The sequence below is a fragment of the Oncorhynchus tshawytscha genome, linkage group LG16 (assembly GCF_018296145.1).
Source record: "Oncorhynchus tshawytscha isolate Ot180627B linkage group LG16, Otsh_v2.0, whole genome shotgun sequence".
In the NCBI taxonomy this organism is placed as follows: domain Eukaryota; kingdom Metazoa; phylum Chordata; class Actinopteri; order Salmoniformes; family Salmonidae; genus Oncorhynchus; species Oncorhynchus tshawytscha.
In genome coordinates, this window is record NC_056444.1 from 15,619,241 (window position 1) to 15,643,055 (window position 23,815).

General features: G+C 41.2%; 2 protein-coding genes and 1 long non-coding RNA gene across 6 annotated transcripts; all 3 read left to right on the forward strand.

Moving 5' to 3' along the window:
* Positions 1 to 978: 978 nt before the first annotated feature.
* Positions 979 to 12,510, forward strand: ppp1r42 (protein phosphatase 1, regulatory subunit 42). 3 transcript variants are annotated; one of them, XM_024402058.2, is made up of 9 exons: positions 979 to 1,115; positions 2,331 to 2,569; positions 5,135 to 5,301; positions 5,850 to 5,988; positions 8,636 to 8,752; positions 10,637 to 10,754; positions 10,938 to 11,069; positions 11,331 to 11,469; positions 12,068 to 12,510. In XM_024402058.2, the coding sequence occupies exons 2-9, from the start codon at positions 2,438 to 2,440 to the stop codon at positions 12,144 to 12,146; spliced, it is 1,023 nt and encodes a 340-aa protein (XP_024257826.1). In that variant the 5' UTR covers positions 979 to 1,115; positions 2,331 to 2,437; the 3' UTR covers positions 12,147 to 12,510. The 3 variants fall into 3 exon arrangements, with proteins under 3 accessions (XP_024257826.1, XP_024257828.1, XP_024257827.1); XM_024402060.2 differs by having other exon boundaries at positions 11,334 to 11,469; XM_024402059.2 differs by having other exon boundaries at positions 2,357 to 2,569.
* Positions 12,511 to 14,473: 1,963 nt separating this feature from the next.
* LOC112234076 (transcription factor 24-like) lies at positions 14,474 to 17,894 on the forward strand. Of its 2 annotated transcripts, XM_042298830.1 has the most exons (3): positions 14,474 to 15,244; positions 16,113 to 16,567; positions 17,133 to 17,894. In XM_042298830.1, exons 2-3 carry the CDS (start codon positions 16,130 to 16,132, stop codon positions 17,238 to 17,240), a joined length of 546 nt encoding a protein of 181 aa, XP_042154764.1. In that variant the 5' UTR covers positions 14,474 to 15,244; positions 16,113 to 16,129; the 3' UTR covers positions 17,241 to 17,894. The 2 variants fall into 2 exon arrangements, with proteins under 2 accessions (XP_042154764.1, XP_024257832.2); XM_024402064.2 differs by lacking the exon at positions 14,474 to 15,244 and having other exon boundaries at positions 16,026 to 16,567.
* Positions 17,895 to 20,262: 2,368 nt separating this feature from the next.
* On the forward strand, positions 20,263 to 23,808 carry LOC112234077. The gene is made up of 7 exons (XR_002950848.2): positions 20,263 to 20,414; positions 21,772 to 21,827; positions 22,054 to 22,102; positions 22,329 to 22,384; positions 22,872 to 22,924; positions 23,136 to 23,184; positions 23,418 to 23,808. It is a non-coding gene; the product is annotated as an uncharacterized LOC112234077 (long non-coding RNA).
* The last annotated feature ends 7 nt before the right edge of the window (positions 23,809 to 23,815 follow it).

Below are 23,815 nucleotides of genomic sequence, written 5' to 3' on the forward strand. Positions count from 1 at the left end.
GAAAAGGCAAACCAGTTTTAATTTCAGAGGTCAATACCACACAAGTAGCTGATCATTAGAAAGGTACATAAAATACTACATGATTAATGGTGTTTGAATGGAATTGTTTACTGGCTATTTCTGCAGAAAGGAAAAGTACTGAATGGAATTTAGCTTGTTTGATTCTGGCTTTCTCTATATTTATCCAATATTTATTTTTATATACTCAGCCAGAAAAGTCTGGCCCAAAGGTAATTAAGTGTGAAATGCAATCCAATTCACAAATATTTTGGATGCATATATAACAATTTGGAAGATCTAGATACAAATGGCAAAAAAATGTGGTTCACAGAGAAATGAACAATCTAAAGGAAGTGTTTTGTTTTCTTACGTGAATGCTGACTGCAGCAATAATGTAATGCACTGCACAGCCAATTCATTTCTGCCAAAGCCATGGAATTCATCTACCACTTCCTTTGTGAATTCCTATGTTTGTTCTAGATCCAGTTACGTTTGGGTTGCTTTTTAACTGAAATGTACTATAAGAAAAAGGAAATTAATTTATATCCTCAAGTTTTGGGGCACGGTAATTATTTTTCACATTAATAACGGCCTGTGTTTTGGTCATTTTTCACAAAACTCATAATCGGGGGGGAAAAAAGTTTTGTAGTTAAATATAACAGAGCGTTGACAAGAATTACATGCGTGTATACAGACAAGTAATTAGTAATGAGCACAATAGCAATCTATCTTTCTGACTGCAACTGCACATGGTGCACAATTTGATTGACGCTTGTGTAAACCATAGACACAGTTTGTAAACAGCTCATGCTCGAAAAACTCAAATAAATCCGTGTTTGTTAATTAGCGTACGTGTAAGCAATCTGTTACTATTCCAATATAGTAGAGAAAGGAAATTAACAGTATCTGCATAAAATATATATTTATTGCATAGGGAAGTATGCAGATGAGCTGCGCAGTCCTCTCAGCACGCTCAGCTGTGTTGTTCCCATGGCAACTATTCCTAACAAGGATATCCACACACGAGTGTAAACTTTCACCTCATCTCACCCCGCATCTTTAGCATTAGTCTCTTTTATCACCAAATTACAAGGACACGTGCATATACTACAGTGGTAGGTAGATTTCTATGTACTTTGAAAGACTATTTTTGGCTGGCTATCGCTGACAGCTTTGTTGAAAGGCTAAAGTTAGTTGCCTTGCTAGTGTGTTGTTTATGTCTACCGTTATCTACAGTACTAGTAACAGTTAGCTAGTTAGTTAACGTTAGTTGCTACAGAGCATTTATGTATGTGGCTTTGTGTTTATCCTGTAAGTTAACTGCTGCTTGTGTCAATTGTTTTGAACGTGATTAACTGCTGTCCGTCCAGTCCCGAGGGCTTCACTGACCTTGCAGCTGCACAGTGGAGATCTTATCTCAATCAATCAGAGGCTCTCCATGTCAACTCAGCCTCATGCCCAGAGATCAAGTTTAGAAAAGACTTGCTGTCACATTCAGATCTGTGTGTGCATGTATTTCTCTTTCAACAGAAGTGTGTGCATACCACTGGAACTGAGGCAGAGAGGAAAAGGAATAAAGTCTTGTTCAGATGGCCTGCTTGAGGAATAGATGGCCTGCTTGAGGAACAGATGGCCTGCTTGAGGAATAGATGGCCTGCTTGGGGAATACATGGCCTGCTTGGGGAATAGATGGCCTGCTTGAGGAATAGATGGCCTGCTTGAGGAATAGATGGCCTGCTTGAGGAATAGATGGCCTGCTTGAGGAATATATGGCCTGCTTGGGGAATAGATGGGCTGCTTGGGGAATAGATGGGCTGCTTGAGGAATATATGGCCTGCTTGGGGAATAGATGGCCTGCTTGGGGAATAGATGGACACCTTTAGGAATAGATGGCCTGCTTGAGGAATAGAGGGCCTGCTTGAGGAATAGATGGCCTGCTTTGGGAATAGATGGCCTCCTTGGGGAATAGATGGACACCTTGAGGAATAGATGGCCTGCTTGGGGAATAGATGGACCTAATTACCACAAATTGAGTGCCCATCCCACCTTTGCACCTCTCATCCTTTCTGGTGTAAAGCCAGTTGTGAGAATAAAAATGACCAGCTAATGCTTTTAGCAGCAGTTACCAGTACTGACTTTGACAAATGCTATCAGCTTCCTTTTATACACATTCAGTTTAATTTAGGCATAGATATATTCCACTTTACTTCAATGAGCACCTAATATCACAAATATTTCATTGAGGAAATATATATTTTTGAAAAGGACAGACATTTTCTGTGACATAACTCCAATAACATGTATTTTCCTTCTGACTCGTCTCTTTACAGCTAGTTCATGTGTTTCCCTTGTTCAGATGTTTCTGGTGGTTGTTCTGTGAGCGCTTTGCTGAAGCTGAGAAGGATCCACTCTGAAGCAGTGTCTGTAACGAGCCATCATGGTCCGCCTCACCATGGATCTGATTGCCAAATCCAGCAACCATTTCAAAAACAAGAGAAGCTACTCCCTCCCAAAGTACCTCAAGAAACTCACTCATCTGAACTTCTCCAACAGGAACATAGAGGACATTGTAAGTATGATATCACAAGACATACTACAGTTACCTAAATTAAAATAGGCTAGCTATGTTTTGTTTCTGTGCTTCTCTCTTTTAGCTTCTAATGGTAGGGATTAGGGATGCACCGATATGACATTTTTGGCCGATACCGATATCCAATATTTTCCTTGCCAAAAAAAACGATACCGATAACCAATATAAACATTTTTAGGGGCCTTTTATGTATTCTAGTACAGTTAAATAGTTGAAACGCACACACACACACACACACACACACACACACACTGACCAAAAAGTTATTTTGTTGGCATTTACGTATGTCCCCATTACCAGTAAAACATCATCAAAACCTATTTCTTTCACTTACTTGCTCATGCACAGAGATCAAGTTTAGAAAATACTTGCTGTCACATTCAGATCTGTGTGTGCGTGTAATTCTCTCTCAACAGAAGTGTGCGCATATCACTGGAACTGAGGCATGTGTGCATACCACTGGAACTGAGGCATGTGTGCATACCACTGGAAATGAGACATAGAGGAAAAGGAAGTCTTGTTTAGATGGCCTGCTTGAGGAATAGATGGCCTGCTTGAGGAATAGATGGCCTGCTTGGGGAATAGATGGACACCTTGAGGAATAGGTGGCCTGCTTGAGGAATAGATGGCCTGCTTGGGGAATAGATGGCCTGCTTGAGGAATAGATGGCCTGCTTGGGGAATAGATGGACACCTTGAGGAATATATGGCCTGCTTGGGGAATAGATGGCCTGCTTGGGGAATAGATGGCCTGCCTGGGGAATAGATGGACACCTTGAGGAATAGATGGCCTGCTTGAGGAATAGATGGTCTGCTTGAGAAATAGATGGCCTATTCAACGAAACAAGGGCTGTTTCGTTGTTCATTTGTTCAGGCGTTTCATTCTCAACCAGGATTTCATCACACATGTCAAGCAGTGAAGTTTCAGCTCTGTCTGTCCGTGGCCTCTCTTCCTCTGTGCCCACTGTCACTGTGTCCGTTTCCATCTTGTCCAGCTGTCTGTGTAACATTTCACGTAAACCCTGTTTCTTGCCTGCATCGAAGTAGCGGTCCTTGTTCCTAGCATCGAGCATGGTGGCGACGCGGTAAAGAGGCTCAGAGAGAATACCACCGAATCACTTGTTCACAGCCTCGACTACTTTTGTAAAGTTAACCCCACGGTCTGTCTGCAGTTTTGTTGAGCAGGCGTTTCAGTGCCATGACAGAGGGTTAGCTTATTTCTCCAGTCAGTTGTTCAAATGGTGCTAGGAGTGTGTTCATGTTTCCAAGTTTTAAACATGTTTTCAAATGCCATTGAAATGGCAGCAGTAGAATGAGAACCAGCACATTCTTGAGCATGCAATACAGCTCTCCTCAGTACGAAATCCTCGTTGACCCACTGTGCTGGCAGACTCAGCATGATCATGGGGCTGCCGTCGCTGATCCAAATGTCAGTCGTGAAGCTAATAGCAGTGACGCCCATAGCAAGTAGCTCATAGATGTGCGTTTCAACAATACTGTGTAACTCTGGTAGGGCAACATCTGAAAAATAGCGCCTACTTGGTATTGTGTACCGGGGCTCGAAGTGCTCGACCAGTCGGCGAAAGCCAACATCATCCACGACAGAGAATGGTTGATTGTCAAGTGCAATGAATTCCATTATGTTGGCGTTAATAGATTTAATCTTTGAGTTGTCTCGCTGAAATGTTCTTAGTCTTTCAAATGACTGCTCAACTTGAACTTGTTTAGTTGTTGGAAGTGTGCGCTTAGTATTTTTCTGCTTTTGTTCTGTGTAGCGCTGTGTATTTTTCGTGGTGTCATTACGTCATCTAGAGGAAAAAGAAATGCACACCTGTTCAGGTGAGGTGCTGGCTAGTGGAGTGGAAAACTTGAAAATAATGGAGAGCCGCACACTCTAAGAGCTCAGATGCTACCCTGATGAAGACAGCTAGCCTGTCAAAACTTTGGACATGACATTTTTGCATCTGAGCTCTTAGAGTGTGCGTCTCTACTTTATTTTCAAGTCATTACTTCATCTACCTACGTTATATAGGTATGCACGTCATCTACCTACGTTATATGGGTATGCACGTCATCTACCTACGTTATATAGGTATGCACGTCATCTACCTACGTTATATGGGTATGCACGTCATCTACCTACGTTATATGGGTATGCACGTCATCTACCTACATTATATGGGTATGCACGTCATCTACCTACGTTATATAGGTATGCCCGTCATCTACCTACGTTATATAGGTATGCACGTCATCTACCTACGTTATATAGGTATGCACGTCATCTACCTACGTTATATAGGTATGCACGTCATCTACCTACGTTATATGGGTATGCACGTCATCTACCTACGTTATATGGGTATGCACGTCATCTACCTACGTTATATAGGTATGCACGTCAGATTTGAAATCAGTTTTGCACATCGGCGTTAAACTAGACATTGGGCCGATGTTGGCATTTTTAGCTAATATCGTCCATTTCTGATATGCTTACCGATAAATCGTGCGTCCCTAGTAGGGATATTATGTTTGTTTGTTGCAGGACGATCTCTCCATGTGCAGAAACCTCACAGTCCTCTACCTGTACGACAATCAGATCAGCCAGATTTGCAACCTGGGTTTTGCCTCCAACCTCACTCACCTATACATGCAGAACAACAACATCACTCACATAGATAACCTCTCCGGCCTGCAGAAGCTCTCCAAACTGTGAGTAGGAGCTTGTCCAGTTTAAATGGATACATACAGATTTTGGCAATGAAGCCCGTTATCTTCTTCCCTGGCGATAAATGAACTCGATGATACCATTTTTATGTCGCTGCGTGCAGTTTGAAGGAAGTTGCTAACTAGCGTTAGCACAATTTCTAACTAGTGTTAGCACAATAACTGGAAGTCTATGGCAACAGCTAACATGCTAGCTGTTCCTGTAGACTTCCATTCACTGTACTTACGCTACTTAGTATTGGCTTGTGAAATTCTCTCTAAATTCCTTCATACTGGACTAAGAGGTCAAATCCAGAAGTTCATCTATCTCTGGGGAAGTAGATAAAGTGTTTAATTGACAAAATCCCAAAGTATCCCTTTAAATGTATGACGTCTGTGGTAAAGCTTTGGAGATATATTCAACTGTCTCTGACTGTCTGTGTGCATGTGTCCATGTTTCTCCATTCGCCCATGTTTTTGTCTTGGCGTGCATGTGTGTATATCTCTTACGTTTGTGTGTGTGTGTGTGTGTGTCTCTCTCTGTGCCATATCAGGTACCTGGGGGGAAACAGCATCACGGTGGTGGAGGGGTTAGAGGAGCTGGGGGAGCTGAAGGAGCTCCACATGGAGGGCCAGAGACTCCCCAGTGGAGAGAAGCTGCTCTTTGACCCCAGGACTCTCCTCTCCCTCGCTGTAAGACACACTAAAGCTTACTGTATGCTTCCCAGTCTAAACAGTGTGCGCATATATTCTAAATACATTTTGTAACATTTATGTTCGTTTTTGTGTTCGGCAGCATTTGGCAGGTTTTTTTAGCTGTTCGAGCACACATTTTTTCTTGAGGCAAGCCGAAGTTCTGTAGCCGAAGTCTACGCCCCTTCGTTGGTGATTGATCAACAGTAGGGATTCTTCAATGACGTGTTGGTTGTCATTCAACGAGATATGACTAGTTTTCATGCACACTTTTTCACTTGAGAAATACTGCACCGAACATCTTAGATGAAAAATTGCACGACTAAGACAGATTCCTTGATTTATCTTAGATCGATTCGGACTATTTTGAGGAAGTGTAGCTGTATGTTGTTGCTAGGCCATCTCAAGAGGGACAAAAAGTCATATTGGCACTTTTTTCTTGTTTTTCAAGAAAATTTATTTTTAAGGGAGTATGCGAGGCACAGACGTTCGCTTTGCCTAGCCGAGTTCTGCTAGGAGCAAGACAAACCTAGTACGCAGACGCCTTAACACAATAAGACCATATACGTATGTTCACGACCTGCATTATGTGCTTGTCTGGCAAAGGTCTATCAGATTTCCATAAGGCCAGTGGTCCCTGTAAAGGTGGTATTATACTGGGTTTGATGATGTCAAAGAGAGCTCTGTGTCACTTTCTGGTCTCACAGATCAACCATGGCTGTTTACTCCTCGGGCCCTGGATAAACAAACTGCAAATCTCACGTTTTTTTGTTTATTTTGATAATTAAAGAAATTGCAGTGTAAATGTTAAAGCTCCCACTTTTTATCAACGGCTCTAGTTAAAGGGACTGAAACTAAGACGAGTATCAAATTTCAACAGCAGTATTTACAGTGCCTTGCGAAAGTATTCGGCCCCCTTGAACTTTGCGACCTTTTGCCACATTTCAGGCTTCAAACATAAAGATATAAAACTGTATTTTTTTGTGAAGAATCAACAACAAGTGGGACACAATCATGAAGTGGAACGACATTTATTGGATATTTCAAACTTTTTTAACCAATCAAAAACTGAAAAATTGGGCGTGGAAAATTATTCAGCCCCCTTAAGTTAATACTTTCTAGCGCCACCTTTTGCTGCGATTACAGCTTTAAGTTGCTTGGGGTATGTCTCTATCAGTTTTGCACATCGAGAGACTGAAATTTTTCCCCATTCCTCCTTGCAAAACAGCTCGAGCTCAGTGAGGTTGGATGGAGAGCATTTGTGAACAGCAGTTTTCAGTTCTTTCCACAGATTCTCGATTGGATTCAGGTCTGGACTTTGACTTGGCCATTCTAACACCTGGATATGTTTATTTTTGAACCATTCCATTGTAGATTTTGCTTTATGTTTTGGATCATTGTCTTGTTGGAAGACAAATCTCCATCCCAGTCTCAGGTCTTTTGCAGACTCCATCAGGTTTTCTTCCAGAATGGTCCTGTATTTGGCTCGCTCCATCTTCCCATCAATTTTAACCATCTTCCCTGTCCCTGCTGAAGAAAAGCATGCCCAAACCATGATGCTGCCACCACCATGTTTGACAGTGGGGATGGTGTGTTCAGGGTGATGGGCTGTGTTGCTTTTACGCCAAACATAACGTTTTGCATTGTTACCAAAAAGTTCAATTTTGGTTTCATCTGACCAGAGCACCTTCTTCCACATGTTTGGTGTGTCTCCCAGGTGGCTTGTGGCAAACTTTAAACAACACTTTTTATGGATATCTTTAAGAAATGGCTTTCTTCTTGCCACTCTTCCATAAAGGCCAGATTTGTGCAATATACGACTGATTGTTGTCCTATGGACAGAGTCTCCCACCTCAGCTGTAGATCTCTGCAGTTCATCCAGAGTGATCATGGGCCTCTTGGCTGCATCTCTGATCAGTCTTCTCCTTGTATGAGCTGAAAGTTTAGAGGGACGGCCAGGTCTTGGTAGATTTGCAGTGGTCTGATACTCCTTCCATTTCAATATTATCGCTTGCACAGTGCTCCTTGGGATGTTTAAAGCTTGGGAAATCTTTTTGTATCCAAATCCGGCTTTAAACTTCTTTACAACAGTATCTCGGACCTGCCTGGTGTGTTCCTTGTTCTTCATGATGCTCTCTGCGCTTTTAACGGACCTCTGAGACTATCACAGTGCAGGTGCATTTATACGGAGACTTGATTACACACAGGTGGATTGTATTTATCATCATTAGTCATTTAGGTCAACATTGGATCATTCAGAGATCCTCACTGAACTTCTGGAGAGAGTTTGCTGCACTGAAAGTAAAGGGGCTGAATAATTTTGCACGCCCAATTTTTCAGTTTTTGATTTGTTAAAAAAGTTTGAAATATCCAATAAATGTCGTTCCACTTCATGATTGTGTCCAACTTGTTGTTGATTCTTCACAAAAAAATACAGTTTTAGATCTTTATGTTTGAAGCCTGAAATGTGGCATAAGGTCGCAAAGTTCAAGGGGGCCGAATACTTTCGCAAGGCACTGTAATAGAACCAATATAGAACCAAAGCAATCTGGTGAACCATTTTACAGGTGTACTCAAGGGACAATAATATATACTGGTTGTAAATATTATTCAAGTAGTTTTTCAAATGTTTCACTTATCTTTGCAGGAATCTCTAGGTGTCTTGAATATCAATAAGAACAACATAGATGATGTCAGAGATCTTACCATTCTAAAGAAACTCACACATTTCTTTGCTGCAGACAACCAGCTACAGGACATGCAGGTAAGAGCTCCTACATTTCCTCATAAAAAAAAAACTACCACTACTGATGGAGTTAGCTAATACCAGTCACTACTTACTCTACGTGACAAAAATGTAAACTGTGAGCGTACCGTGCAATCTAAAAAGAACCCCCACCACATCACAGAAACGATGTGTGCCGTGATGTATTCAAATCAACACGCTGACTATAAGCAGATCAGGGTAACATGAACATAGGAGCGCTGCTCTCTGTAAGTGATGTGTGAAATGATATGGAGAGCAGGGTGCTAAAGAACCAAATCCTGCAAATCCCGCCTGAGGTTCACAGTCTCTGCGACTCGCACAAGGTCAGAATTATTCAACAAATCAGCCGCCTGGTCCCCCAGGACCGCCTTCGCTGACAGCTTTAAACAAGCGCAAGTTTCTCTCCTTCCTTAGGAGGCTGATTTTTCCTCTTTCTCTGTGAGTACAGCATTTGATACCTCCTCCCCAGCAGCACCACTAAACTTGATGGGAGATTCATTTGAAGCAGAGATATGGTTTCTGTTCAATGTGTTGACCTTGAAAAACGACCTGCTGTGCGTTCCTGTGGCTCCACTTCTGAGGAAAATAATTGTTCTCTCTCTCTATGGATCTGAAAGGCTGGATGGTTGAATTCTTTTTAAAAGGATGTCTCTTCATCCATGCTATAATATCACTTTGGGACACAGCATTGAAGCACAATGTTAGCGTGGGTAACATTGGCACTCAACACAATGATATTCCACTGAGCAGAGCAATTCTGCAGGTAATTGTTGTACATGTGTCAGAGGGAGCTCTCATGTTCTCATATTTAGTGGATATCTCCTTTAATTTATACAACCCCTCTGCCATTATTGATCCTGCAAAGACAGCACCGTGAAGGATCAATCCCGCCTTCAACCCAGTGTGGTCAGAATCCCGAGGAAGCATTATAGATTTTTAAAATATATTATGACAGGCAGTCAGCCAGGGTGACAAATGGGCTGGTATCTACCGAGGCTGTTCACACGGCACGGGGTAGAGAGGACCAGAGAGGACGGACTAATTTAATCGCTGGTCAAATACAGGTTCGTAACTGGCCTATCATTAAATCCAGTGAGAAACCTGGGCCCAGCAGTTTAGCGCCGTGCAGTGCTCGTCCAGTCCGGGCTGCTCTAGTCTCTGCGCTCCCGCAGGGGATGCAATTTGGCGCTGAGCCACTCCTCGCAAAGGCCCTTGTGAGTGACAGCCCTGACACGATCATTTATCAAAGCCTGGGAGCGCGCCGCACCAAAGGGGTCCCCTCTGAACTGATTGCAGCGCGGGCTGGAAAAGTGGAAGCGCTTTGGCCGAGACAGGAAGGCAATGAACAATCAGAGCGCGTCCAGAGAGTATACATATTTCCAGGCTTGGATTAATGTGCCTTTAGATAAACACACATTGCAGGACAGGCAACACGCTAGAGGAGCCCTTGGAAGGCGCCCGCAGGGAAAACCTGTTAGTCACACAACAACATTGTTTAAATGTTGTTGTTTTTTTAAACTGCTGACGTGTTGTTTACACATTTTCCCTTGGATTTTTCTCTTGGCAGTGCTACCTTTGAATTATGTATTCGATTTTTTTAGTTGATAGTATGATTTTCTCACTGGAGAGTGGTTTGTTGATTACGTTAATTATATGACATCTTAGTCATTGTGGAAAGTACAGTCCGTAGACGCATTATAAATGGGATACTATAGAGTGTTCCATTTTCACTTCCTCAAAGATCAAAGTGCCATTTTGTTTCCCACACTTTGTCATGTAAAGACTACAGAGACTCTGCAATATAGTGTCCGACACCTTTACATGTGTAAGTACAGTATGTAAAGCGTAAGTCTCTCTGTATTTTTCTTGTATTCTATTTAGGATATAGAGTTGGTGTTCAGCCAATGGCCTCAGCTGCATCGAATGGATTTGAGTGGAAATCCTGTGTGCCACAAACTCAAGTACAGAGACAGGCTGATAACTGTGTGCAAAAGCCTGAGTGAGAAAATAGTAGTGTACATCCACCTAATGATCATAGGAATTTCATTATGCATTTCACATTAAATGATTTTTCAATAACTAATGCCTTTTATGTAATTCTCTACAATTACAGAAAATATATCAGCTCTATAACACACAGGACATAATTTAATTGTAGACGATGATAATGTTGTTTTTGTAGACGAACTTGATGGGAAGGAAATTAATGAGTTGTCCAGGCAGTTCCTGATTAACTGGAAAGCGTCGAAAGACGCCAAGAAAAAACTGAAAGATGAAAGAATCATGACAGGCCAGATCACCTATCCCTTTACTGGTAAGATAATGTACTGTTATATATTTTTACATCATTCTGCTAGAGACATATACAAATATCTAAGAAATATTTAAAAAGTTGCACTCACTTTGCACTTTTGAAACGTGCATATCCCATGTTACAGCCTCACAAACGTTGCTCCAAGGCGCACAACGCTCTCCCTACTCTGGTCCTGCTGTCTGTATGTCCGAAGTATCGTTAGAACTGTGACAAGGTGTATGTATGACTTGCTTTGTATGACTCACTTTGTTTGTGTTGCAGCAGACTTCCACATGGGCCCCCATCCTTCATCCAAATATAACTGTACCAACGTCCTGGGAAAGAGGAATCCTCCGGGGTGTGGGAGACCCAGCAGGAAGGTCCGCTCAGAACACTCACAACTGGACAGCGCAGCAATGAGGTGCCGTAACAATCTATAGTCCTATCACCCAGTGCAGCAGCAAAGGTTTTCACATCAAGATATCATCAATGCCTGTCACCAGTACAATCAATACAAAATGTTTTATTTGGTCATGTATTGTTACAGACAGTCTTATTACATCCATATGGGACACAAAAGAAACATTCAGTGTTTTTAGACTTTTCAATATGAAAGATTTAGAATACAGTGGCTCTTCCACCCATGTCTGATCATTGATTAATTTCTTATTTAATTCAGAACAAAATTAGAGGCAAATGTATATTGTATCTCAGTTGAATTAAGTGATTTTAACATCAAGACGTTTAACTTAACTGCTTGTTTCCTTCCATTTGTATATACATGCTTGAGGAATGGCCTGCTATTAATTAGTCAAATGCTCTTCTTTCTTTTCATGCAAATAAATAGTTGCCTTCCCTGCTGTCGGCCTGTTGTTGACCATCAGTATCATATGAACAGTTCATTCAGGGCTTCCTCTTTAATAGCCAATTTACATATATTGTTTTCTACTTTTTCATACCACTCAAATATGAAGTATGAAGATCACTTACTAGTCAGCTCTCTCTCTCTGTTCTCCCAGGCCACGGAACGTGAAGATCCCAGTGAGTGCGGGGCTGCTTAGTGATGTGGCCGACAATGCTAAAGTCTGCGGCCTGTAAGACGGACATGCCAGCTCTGCTAACACACATTCACTCTGGTGACCCTCTAACACACACGCACACCTAATATACACTCTGGTGACCCTCTTACATTCACTCTGGTGACCCTCTCACATTCACTCTGGTGACCCTCTAACACACACGCACACATAATATACACTCTGGTGACCCTCTCACATTCACTCTGGTGACCCTCTAACACACACGCACACATAATATACACTCTGGTGACTCTCTCACATACACTCTGGTGACCCTCTAACAACACACACACACACACACATAATATACACTCTGGTGACCCTCTCACATACACACACACACACATAATATACACTCTGGTGACCCTCTCACATTCACTCTGGTGACCCTCTCACATTCACTCTGGTGACCCTCTAAACACACACACACACACATAATATACACTCTGGTGACCCTCTCACATACACTCTGGTGACCCTCTAACACACACACACACACACACATAATATACACTCTGGTGACCCTCTCACATACACACACACACACACATAATATACACTCTGGTGACCCTCTCACATTCACTCTGGTGACCCTCTAACACACACACACACATAATATACACTCTGGTGACCCTCTCACTTACACTCTGGTGACCCTCTAACACACACGCACACATAATATACACTCTGGTGACCCTCTCACATACACTCTGGTGACCCTCTAACACACACACGCACACACACATAATATACACTCTGGTGACCCTCTCACATACACACACACACACACACACACATAATATACACTCTGGTGACCCTCTCACATACACTCTGGTGACCCTCTAACACACACACACACACACATAATATACACTCTGGTGACCCTCTCACGCCTAAACTTTACCTTACACATAACACATAGCCAGTGCTTGACTTGGGCAGGAGCTCACTAGAGCTGAGTACCAGCACCTAAAATGTTCTACTGATTGAGCTCCTGCATCTCTTATAGAATATTAACTAGAAACTATTGTGGAACTCCTGCAACTAAATATAAACAGTTCCGGGACCCAAAATGATTACCGGCACCTATTCCAGCCCAAGTCAAGCACTGCACATAACCTCCCACTGCTATCACCACACATCAGGGTGGACCTGACCCCTGACACACTCAATACGAAAGAGTCTACACTATGGTCTGTCACTGTCAGGGACTGATGGACTGCAGTAGAGGCACTTTATGGTCATAATATATGTACTACCTTTGAAGTCTTCTTAAAATATTATGACAGAACAATAGCTGCCCTATAAAAACAGTGTCTGATATTATATCAATTTTTTTTTTGGCCTTTGCCTGTTTGATGTTTGTTTTGTGTACCTGAGTGGACTTGATAAGAATTTTACAATACCTGGATTTTAGAGTGTAAGATCTGATGTGTTTATTTATGAAATGACTGAATGCCAAAGAATGGTGTTTGGGTGTTTCCATGCTGGGAAGTACAACTCACTTCATACAAATGGCTTTATTGGATTTTTACAAATACCATTTTCACCAATTTGGAAGTTATATCCCAGAACTCTATGTCAAATAAGTCCACACTGTAAACCCAATCTGAGTTTGTGTTTTATACAAATTAAATTACTTTAAAAAATAACAATTTGAGTATAACCGCTATCTGTGTCCTTGATAGTGTAGTTTGTCTTTTTCCCCCTGCTGTATTAATGATATGTTTTGTGGGACATCGACGTGCGTAATGATGTCAGATATGCACTTAATTTCCCAGCATTGTCATAAATTATTATTGTAGAATAAATGGTGAAGGTTTTAATTGGAACAGGAACCTTCTTGTTTTTATTTTATTTTTTTTAAACAAAATAGTCATTGCAGAGCATCATATTATTTGACAAAAAAGCGTGATAGCCTAATGTCACTCCTTGCAGTCACTCCCTCATAATGTGGAAATAATACTCGCTGAGAGAGGAGTAAAATTGCTTTGGTTATTGTATTATCCCCTGTCTAAATTCACCCCCGAGCGTCTAAATGTGTTTTTAAAGACATGTCGGAGTAACCCCTGAAAGATGTGGGGTAATTAAGGAACGAAGCTTACTTAACCCTCTTTGCTTTACCTCATAATTAGTAGCCCGGAGCAATACTGTTACTCCATCCTTACAAAAACATTTTTTATTAAGAACAGTCTGAGGATATGCATGTTATGAATAATTCCATTAATTAATTTGCCGACATCTCCGTTTTCTGACCCTGGAAATCAGAGTGATTAATTTATGAGTCTCGCAAGTATTTCCCCATACATGCCTGTTGATTGCACTGTTTAGAGTTTATTTATTAGCTGTTTAATGGAAATTATGTGGAAATGTAATGGAAATTGTGACCTGCAACTCAAGGCACTCTGGCAATTAGTCAATTTTGCATATCACCTTAACCCTAGTCTTCTTGTCATCATGGTCTGTTGCAACCATTGGAGTCTGCAACAAGTATTAGTACCAAAATATTAGGGACTGTTTATTTGGGCAGGTACCTGATATAGGCCTCTTGTAGCCTATGACAGAGCACTTGGGTAGGAAGGCAGGTAGGCTAAGGCATATAATCAGTTCATTACCCATATGATGTTAATAACACAGATGTCCCCTCTTTATTGATGTGACCAAAGGCTATGACAAAAATACATGGTTTGGGGAGAAGTACCGTCCCCCAAAATGAGTTTGCTAGAAGAAAAACGTCTCCGGCGTTGAAAAGAGGTCTCTCCACTCTCCCCTTCGACAGAAACATGTTGCGAAAGGGAAAAGAACAGTAAGTCTCTCCCACTGGCAGGGAGTCTTAAGGGCTTGTGATTAATTACTCTGGAGTGAAAAAGTTGTCAGCTCTTTGTGTATGCAATAAATTAGAGGCTCCTCAGGTGAGCGCTACGTACGTGGACATCCCCACTGCGCACCTTCTTCCACGACCGCGCCTCTTTATAAAGATTATCCGGACTTGGAGCGGCACGACAACTTTTCTCCATCTCGTATTGGAGCAGCAGTGGAGTCTGTGGTGCACTATAGATTCTCTTCGCATTGCCTTTATGTCGTTACTCAAGACAAAGCTTTTGGGTAAATTTGAAGGTAAGCTCTCCATATTTTCATTGACGTCATGGCTTGGAATACCTTCAAAGTAATATTATTTTGTTTCAGAGGGTGTTTTGATTTCTTGATAACAGCATCATCATCAAGCAGAGTCGGTTATGTAAACATATTAAGTTACGCTGTGAAACTAGGCCAATGATGGAACATGCACAATAATTGGTAACGATTTACATTAGTCTGCATCACACCAAATAATGATTAAATTGCCACATATATAGTAATAGTGCTATTTATGATAAAATTCGCATTCTTATGTCAAATTGAACTTGGGAACGCAGCCTTCTTAGGTTAAGCACACGTTGGCCTCAATGTGATTATTTTTCCGTTTTATTGCAATAATGAAGGAACAATTAAATGCGATGATACAAATTCATCACAATCATTTTGCAATGTTGTTATGCCATGTTGATAGTGAAAATGTAGCTTAATGAATGCTTTATATGTGTAATGTAAATTGACCAATAGGCATAATTGGATACATAATTTGTTTCAATACAGACGTTCCACTAATCTTTTTCTAAACACATGAATATTCAATGGAATGTTTAGTCATACACAAGTTCAAAGTGCAAACACATTTCAAGGCAAGGATGAAGATTTTGTATGCCTTTATTTATTTTCAGCAACCTACGTGGCCTGTTACAGATCTAATGCATTTACGCACACTAATCTACTGGTGAATAGGCCTACATTAACGTTATATTTTTTTTGTAGGCAAATCTAAGAATTATTCAAAAAAATTAAATACAGATAACTTGTTTTCTTTCAATCTGGGTGTTTTCAGTGTGTTTAGAAATTAGACATCTGGAAATGTACATTCATCAACAAGACATTTGTTACCCGTCAGGTTAATAAGTGCTCCCTATGGTTGGAAGACAGACGATCCGCATGGATAGTGGAAATGGCCCAGTGACAGTTATGGATGAGAGTCCCACATCTAGCCCCAGCCCCAGTCCTGACATGCTGACCACCGACAGTCGGCGTCCAGAGGCCCTGCAGCTCTCCAGGGTGGTCCAGGCCGGTGGGCTCTGTGGCAGAGGACGGCCGGCAGCAACCAACGCAGCGCGGGAGAGGAGTCGAGTGCAGACCCTGAGAAGCGCGTTCCTTGAGTTACAGAGGACTCTGCCGTCGGTGCCACCCGACACCAAACTGTCCAAGCTCGACGTGTTGATTTTGGCCACCACGTACATTGCCCATCTGACTCAGACCTTGCAAGAGGAAGGGATGGATGAGGGAGATAGCACTAGACAAACAGAGGCCTTACGCTCGCTAAAAGGTGATGGTTACCTGCACCCTGTGAAAGTAAGTAGACCCGGCCATTACATTTAGATTTTTAATTGATTTCGAAATGACATTTGAAACTAACCTGCCAAAGTGTTTCTGTGTGTAATAATTGTGTTGTGGTGCGATAATTGTATTTTCAGCTCTATTCGATATACCACATAATGGAATAAAAAATCATGATAATATAAAAATAGTAGGCTAATAATAACAACAATAATCATAATTTACATTAAATTAACATTCAAATCGAGCATAAGATAACTCTGGTCTAAGGCCTAAGTGATGATACCCTAATTATGAACATGAGATGGTCAATCATGCAGGCATAAAATGCATTTAATAATGCACCACTTTTTATATCACACAGATCTTTAACACGAATAGGCCTCATCGTATGATTAAATATTAATTCAATGATATAGAGCGGAATTGTTATTATTGGTTATTGAAAGCACCAATTTGCACCATAAATGATGTTCAATTAAATATTTAAAGCAATATCTTACACAATTTCTCATTTCAGGTGCATTGAAATTAGTCAACTGCACTCACTAGAGGACTTGTTCTCTTTTTATCTCTACAGAAGTGGCCGATGCGATCCAGGTTATACGTCGGAGCCAGCGGTCAGTTTCTGAACAATTCAAAACAGACAGAAAATCGAGGTGAATCATCGTCAACCTCAAGGACATAAATCTTTCCATTGCATAAGGAACTTCTCATTCAGACGACCATTAATTATGAAGACTCTTTCAGCAGAATCCACCCATGAGGACTTTTGAAATGAATAGCAGACCGTGGTTCGTCGCCTGACATTATACTTTTTATTCATCAAACAATTGAAGTATCTGCTTTTGACGTGTCATATCATGTAAAGGGGGCAGTCACGAGACAGTCAACTCTTTCAATTGTAGGAAACACATTGTAAATTAATATATTATGGGATTTATGGATATAACATTTGAGAAAGCCTAAATAGTGTTTCTCTGTTGTTATTTTGGCCTTGCTCTGCTCTGTTTTCTGCAGTTATGTACTTGTTGGAGGTATTACCGTGTATACTTTTATTTTAAATTCCATGGGTAATGATCTTTCGGGCTTGACTTGTTGGCTATGCACTTTCAGTTAAAACATTTGCACTAAATGCATGTGTGAATAACTTAACATCTGTCATGTGAAGTGGTCTGTCAGAATCTCAACAATGGTAGGAGCCTCTTCATCTCCCCTTCTTTCTTACGGGAATGGTTGTAAATGTGTTTGTTGAGAATGGCTTGAGAAATAAAAAGAATGACATGTCTCCCACTCCGTAGGTTGTAAATACGTTTACTGAGATGTATTAGTTGTAAGTGAATAAACATGTTCTCTCATTGAAGACAAGCTATATCTTTTAACAATCAAGAGGGATTCCATTTTATTATTTGCCTAAAAAGGAATGAGTAAACATTCTTTGGCAATATGACTTTTTTTGCATGCATGTGCCGACTCACATAAATATATTACACTGGAAAAAAATAGAAACGCCACATTTAAAGTGTTGGTCCCATGTTTCACGAGCTGAATTTAAAAAATCTCACAAATGTTCCATACTGTAACGATCTGGGTGTAGTGGGTGCGAAGTCAGGTGCAGGAAACAGAGAGTTCAGGGTAGTGCTATTTAATGCACAAACGGCGAATATCAGCCACCCCACGAAACACAGGGAGCACACAAAACAAATGCCCCAAACACGGGGACTAAAACAGTCCAGAGAAAAACCCACGCTCGGCAACCACGTTAACCTCCAACGTGCACACAAGCAACACAAACAATCCCGTACAAAGAGCAGGCGGGCCTACTGGTTAACATAGCCCGACTAATCAGCCTACACACAAAACAGGTGAAACCAATGAACAGAAAGGGGGAAAAGGATCCGTGGCAGCTAGTAGGCCGGTGACGATGACTGCCGAGCGCCACCCGAACAGGAAGTGGAGCCACCTTCGGTAGGAGTCGTGGCACAGACATACAAAAAGCTTAAGTTTTGTGCACACATTTGTTTACATCCCTGTTAATGATAATTTCTCCTTTGCCAAATTAATCAATCCACCTGATATGTGTGGCATATCAAGAAGCTGATTAAACAGCATGATCATTACACAGGTGAACCTTGTGCTGAGGACAATAAAAGGCCACTCTGAAATGTGCAGTTTTGTCACACAACACAATGCCACAGATGTCTCAAGTTGAGGGAGCGTGGAATGTCCACCAGAGTTGTTGCCAAAGAACTGAATGTTAATTTCTCTGCCATAAGCTGCCACCAACATCGTTTTAGAGAATTTGTCAGTACGTCAAACCGGCCTCACAACCGCAGACCGCGTGTAATCACGCCAGCCCAGGACCTCCACATCCGGCTTCTTCACCTGCAGGATCGTCCCAAGTAGGTGGCCTGGCTGCCAAGTGGGTGGGCTTATGCCCTCCAAGGCCCACCCATGGCTGCTCCCCTGCCTAGTCATGTGAAATCCATAGATTAAGGCCGAATGAACTTATTTCAATTGACTTTGAAACGGTTGCATTTTGCATTTATATTTTTGTTCAGTGTAGTTAAATATATTTTACATAATAGTTGTGTCTTAGAATGTCTAATGTCTTAGAAGGCTTCTTGATAATCATGCTTTGGTGGTTTTTATTAGACCTGTTATGTATTTTACACAAATGCACAATTTTGCAACCAAAACACACTCCTCATAAAACATTTTTTTTTCATGTCATGGCCATAATTATGCAAGGCACATACATGGAATGTATCTTTATAGGCCCTAAGCCTATTCATAATACAAAAGTGTGTTTTATAGTGTGACTATAGGCCACTTTTGAGATAATTCAGGCATTATGAAGTTGAAATCGAATTGACCGAGATCAATTTATAAAGTCCACTTTTATGTCTTCAGACACCGTTACACTGCTGAAATGTGCAAATTGGAGACTTAGCCTAATAATTCAAAAGAATAACTAAAAAAACTGTCTCTCTTGATGAAACTGGGTGTATTCAGAGAGGATGAGGCTAAGTGATGGGTTTTACTCTCCCCAAATCTGTTCACGAAGTGAGGAATTTCTGTGTGGAAGTCAATGAGCGTCAAAATTATTCAACAAAACATTTAATTGGTCATTTGCTATGTGAGAATTATTTGATCGAATGGAAGTTTGGAAATGGTTAGGTTGTTATGAATGCACTGATATAAGTGGACGCAGGTATTGGAGTTGTGTCTGTTGTCTTAGAGATAAATTGAGGACTCATCACGGATATAACCAGTTTTAGCATGGACATTGCCATTGAGGGCTTCCACCATTTTAAAGTAGTCAACTGGGTGGGGATTGCTATGAGTTATGCTATGAGTTGGGAGCAATCAGCCAATGAAGAAGAAGAAAATGGCACTGCCCATGCTGTCACAGACGCTATGATGGCACAGATACAAAGATGAGTCCAATTCTGTTGGTCAAACACCTATCTGCCTTTTCATTGGTCCCACCTGATCTCGCCGGTCACTTAACTATAACTATGTCACTATAATAGACCATCTTTGGTGTAGTGTGATTTTGGTAGGGTTACTATCTGGGATCCTTGGGGCATCCATACCGTAACTCTAACTTTACTTTCTAATTTTCCTAAATCTAAACCCGTTCAATTTCAACGGGGAAACGTCAGACATGGGAAGTCCCAAGGATTAGTGCTTGTGTGACGTGAGCTCAGACTGCGCATGTCAATAAAGACAAACTGGAAGTCCTTTTCTCTCTCTCTCTCTGGAAGAAGAACGGAGGAGGACGCATGGAGTCTACGTGCGCTCTCACCAAGATTACTTTTATGACAAATACTTGTTGAAATCCCCGTTTATTCAACCGGTAGGTAGCTAATAACATTAGCTAGTCGGCTTTATTTAATAATAATGCAAATCGGTGTTTTAACTAGTGCGATTTATTTTTTAAACGCTGGCTTAGGTTAGCCCTGTTAGCTAGCTTGAACTTCAGTGCAATGTTACCGGCGTAGAAATTCAGATTTTTTTCAGCCCTTAAAATGGTTTCAAAATAACTTATGTTAAATACAATTTTTGTATGGCTGTATGCTTATCATGGTTAGTAGCTGTTAAACGAACCGCTTCTGCCTGGCTCACAGTGCTGGAGGGCCACACATCCAATGCATGCCACTGACCACGTGTTCATTGACCGCAAGAGTTTGCAGGCCCCTCAATGTAGCTAGGCCAGACAAAACATACTGTTAAAGTATGACTACTGGCTGTCGAACGGCGTATCTCATTGTATTTTTATTATCATTAACTAGTACTCATAGCTAGGTATTTAACCACAGATCTCCCCACGTTTGTGCTCAAAATTGGCGCATACCGCACCCAGCTAACGTTCTGCAGTAATGTGTCGGTGCATGTGGGCTGGTGGTAATCAAGCAATTTTTTTGTAACTTACCCAAGTTGCCATTTGGGAGCCTACTACCAACATGTCTGGTCATGTGAATAGAATGGATCCATAACTTCACATGGTCAAAGAAAGTCATGGCTCGACAAACTGTTAGGCTATTTGGGCATAAACGTCCCCACAGTATTGTAATAAATCATACTGGCAGCTGCTTGTCCCAGATCCGATGATAAATGGTCCCTTTGGCATTTTGGCGCCTATTGTTAGTAACGTTACTGTCCACCGACTCTGACCAGGGTTAACGGGTCATAGGCCGCGGTGGTCTGGGAATTGTCTTCACAATGACTTCATTGGGATTCACGACTTTGGCCCTTCAAAGGAGTAAAGGTCTTGGTAAAAGTCGTGACCTGCTGTTGAACCTTCATAGCAGAGGCTGTAGTGTGTGCGCTGGGCTCCCGAGCTGTCATGTGCCCCATGACCCGAAGTTCATCACTCATTGGCAGTCTTATTGAAGTCTTGAGTGCATTGGCTATTCCTTCAGTACAGCTTATCCATGCAATATGGAAATCAATAGCTCCACAGTCCTAAAGGGCAATTACTTGGCAATACTATTTTTTTTTGATGACGCAGAAGGTCTCACTTTTCGATCACCCACGTTACACTTAATGAGCGAATGTGGTCATTTTTCTTTTTCCATCTGACCAGATTGGGGTGTGGCTGAGACCATGACTATATGAATCTCAGAAATAATTGAACCTTACATTTGGCAAACCCAACAGCTGTGTAAGCTGATTTATGATGTATTCTACATAAATGTGTTTGTTTCTTGTAGTTGGATGGGGATTAATGGTTCCAGACATGCATACGGGCTTATTTGTTGCACTCAAGGTGAGTTGTCCAATTTTGATACAAGATTTTGAAAAGGCATCTCTGGTCCGATTAGTACTGAAGTTGTGATGAGTTCTCATTTTTGCCGTTTACCCATCTGACTAAATTGGGGTGTTGAGATTGTGACTAACTGAACCACCAGTATTATCACTGACCATACTGTCGTAGATCTGATTGACTATTCTTGATGCACATTTAATTGTTCCCCCCCCGCTCCCCCTCACAGGTTGTCTTTCAGGGATCGATGGTGCTGGATGCATTACTGTGGTACCGAGGTGCGTCCATTCCTAACTATAAGCTGTGCTCTGCTAGTCGGTTGTTTTGCTGGTACTGTGATGACTTCACACTTTGCCGTTTACCCATCTGACTAAATTGGGGTGTTGAGACTGTGACTAACTGAACCACCAGCATTATTCTAAGGAGATAATACAATTTCCAAACCACCATCTCTCAATTGGAGACCAATGATCTTCAGGATAACAATTAGTTTTTCTCCCACAGACTTGATGGACTGGCAGGGTGCCGAAGATGCTGTAGGAGGATCATCTAGTCTTTTGGTGAGTTAAGCCTAACCCAGGGGTAGGCAACTGTACTCTGCCGTGGGCCTATTTGTGTCTGGGGAGGGCAGGAACATTATTATAATTTTGTGTACTAATTGACAATGAAGCACATTGTATTTGAAAAATAAAAATGTATACCTTGATCATATTTTTTATTTGTGGGGAGACTCAGACTTCCTAAATTGAATGCATTTTTAGCTGAATTCACAGTAATTTGTGCTGTACATTTTGGGTTGCTGACCCTTGGCCTATACCTTTTCTCCACCGACATTATACAACTAGCCCAATTGAGTTGGCTGTTTGAAATCTGTTTTCCCTTTGGATAATGTTGGTACTGGAGTTGTGATGAGTTATCATTTTTGCCGTTTACCCATCAGACTATTGGGATGCTGAGAATGTGACTAACTGAACTACCAGTGTATTCTGACATATTTTACATTACATCTATCAAATGATATTAATTTGAACATGTGTTCTATCCTAGATTTGATTGGCTCGCATGTGGACTGGAGACTCTGAAGTAAATCTTGCCCCGTGGTGAGTTTCTTCCTGAGGGCCAAACCTGATGTGTACGTCTTTTGGCGAAAGTGCATGTAACTGGAGTTGTGATGAGTTCAACATTTTGCCGTTTACCCATCAGACTTAATTGGGGTGCTGACAATGTGATGAACTGAACTATCAGTGTAATCTGACTATTTTGCCTAACTACAATCAAATGATATGCTAATAGACTGTTCTTCGATCCTAGACTGATGGCCCAGTATGTGGAGTATGAAGATCTATATCTCAACCCTATGGTGAGTTTGTCTGAGGGCTAAACATAGCCATGAAACTGTTTTCCTTGGGTCTGTTCTGCTACTGGAGTTGTGATGACTTACACTTTTGCCGTTTACCCATCTGACTAAATTGGGGTGTTGAGACTGTGACTAACTGAACCACCAGCATGATCATTTAATAGCTGAACCTGCAATCCCTGACTTAAAAATGAGGTTTACTGAGACTTGTTTTCTTAATTTTAATTATTTTGTAGGTTTGTTGGACCTGCAGTAATGAGTGTCTTATGGTGAGTTCCTTCCTGGTTTGAGGTGTCCACTTTGAACTGTTCAGCCATTTTACTGGAATTGTGATCCCTTTTCTGACACGCTTCTGCTGATATACCCTCCTGAAAAGCCATTAATCTGAATTACCAGCACTATAAAAACTATTGTAGAACGTTAAGTAGTTGTTGTCAGCAAGTCTTAATTAAACTTTTTATTTATCTAGGCATTAGTCTTAATAATTAGTTGATTATCAATTAAGAAACTGGTATGTGACCATGTCTAAATAAAGTCACAAAAAAAAATTTGCACAGATTTTTATTTTTTTTTATTTTTCTGCCCTTTTCATTATGACACATGTTAATAAACTTTTATAGTACATTGTGTTCTT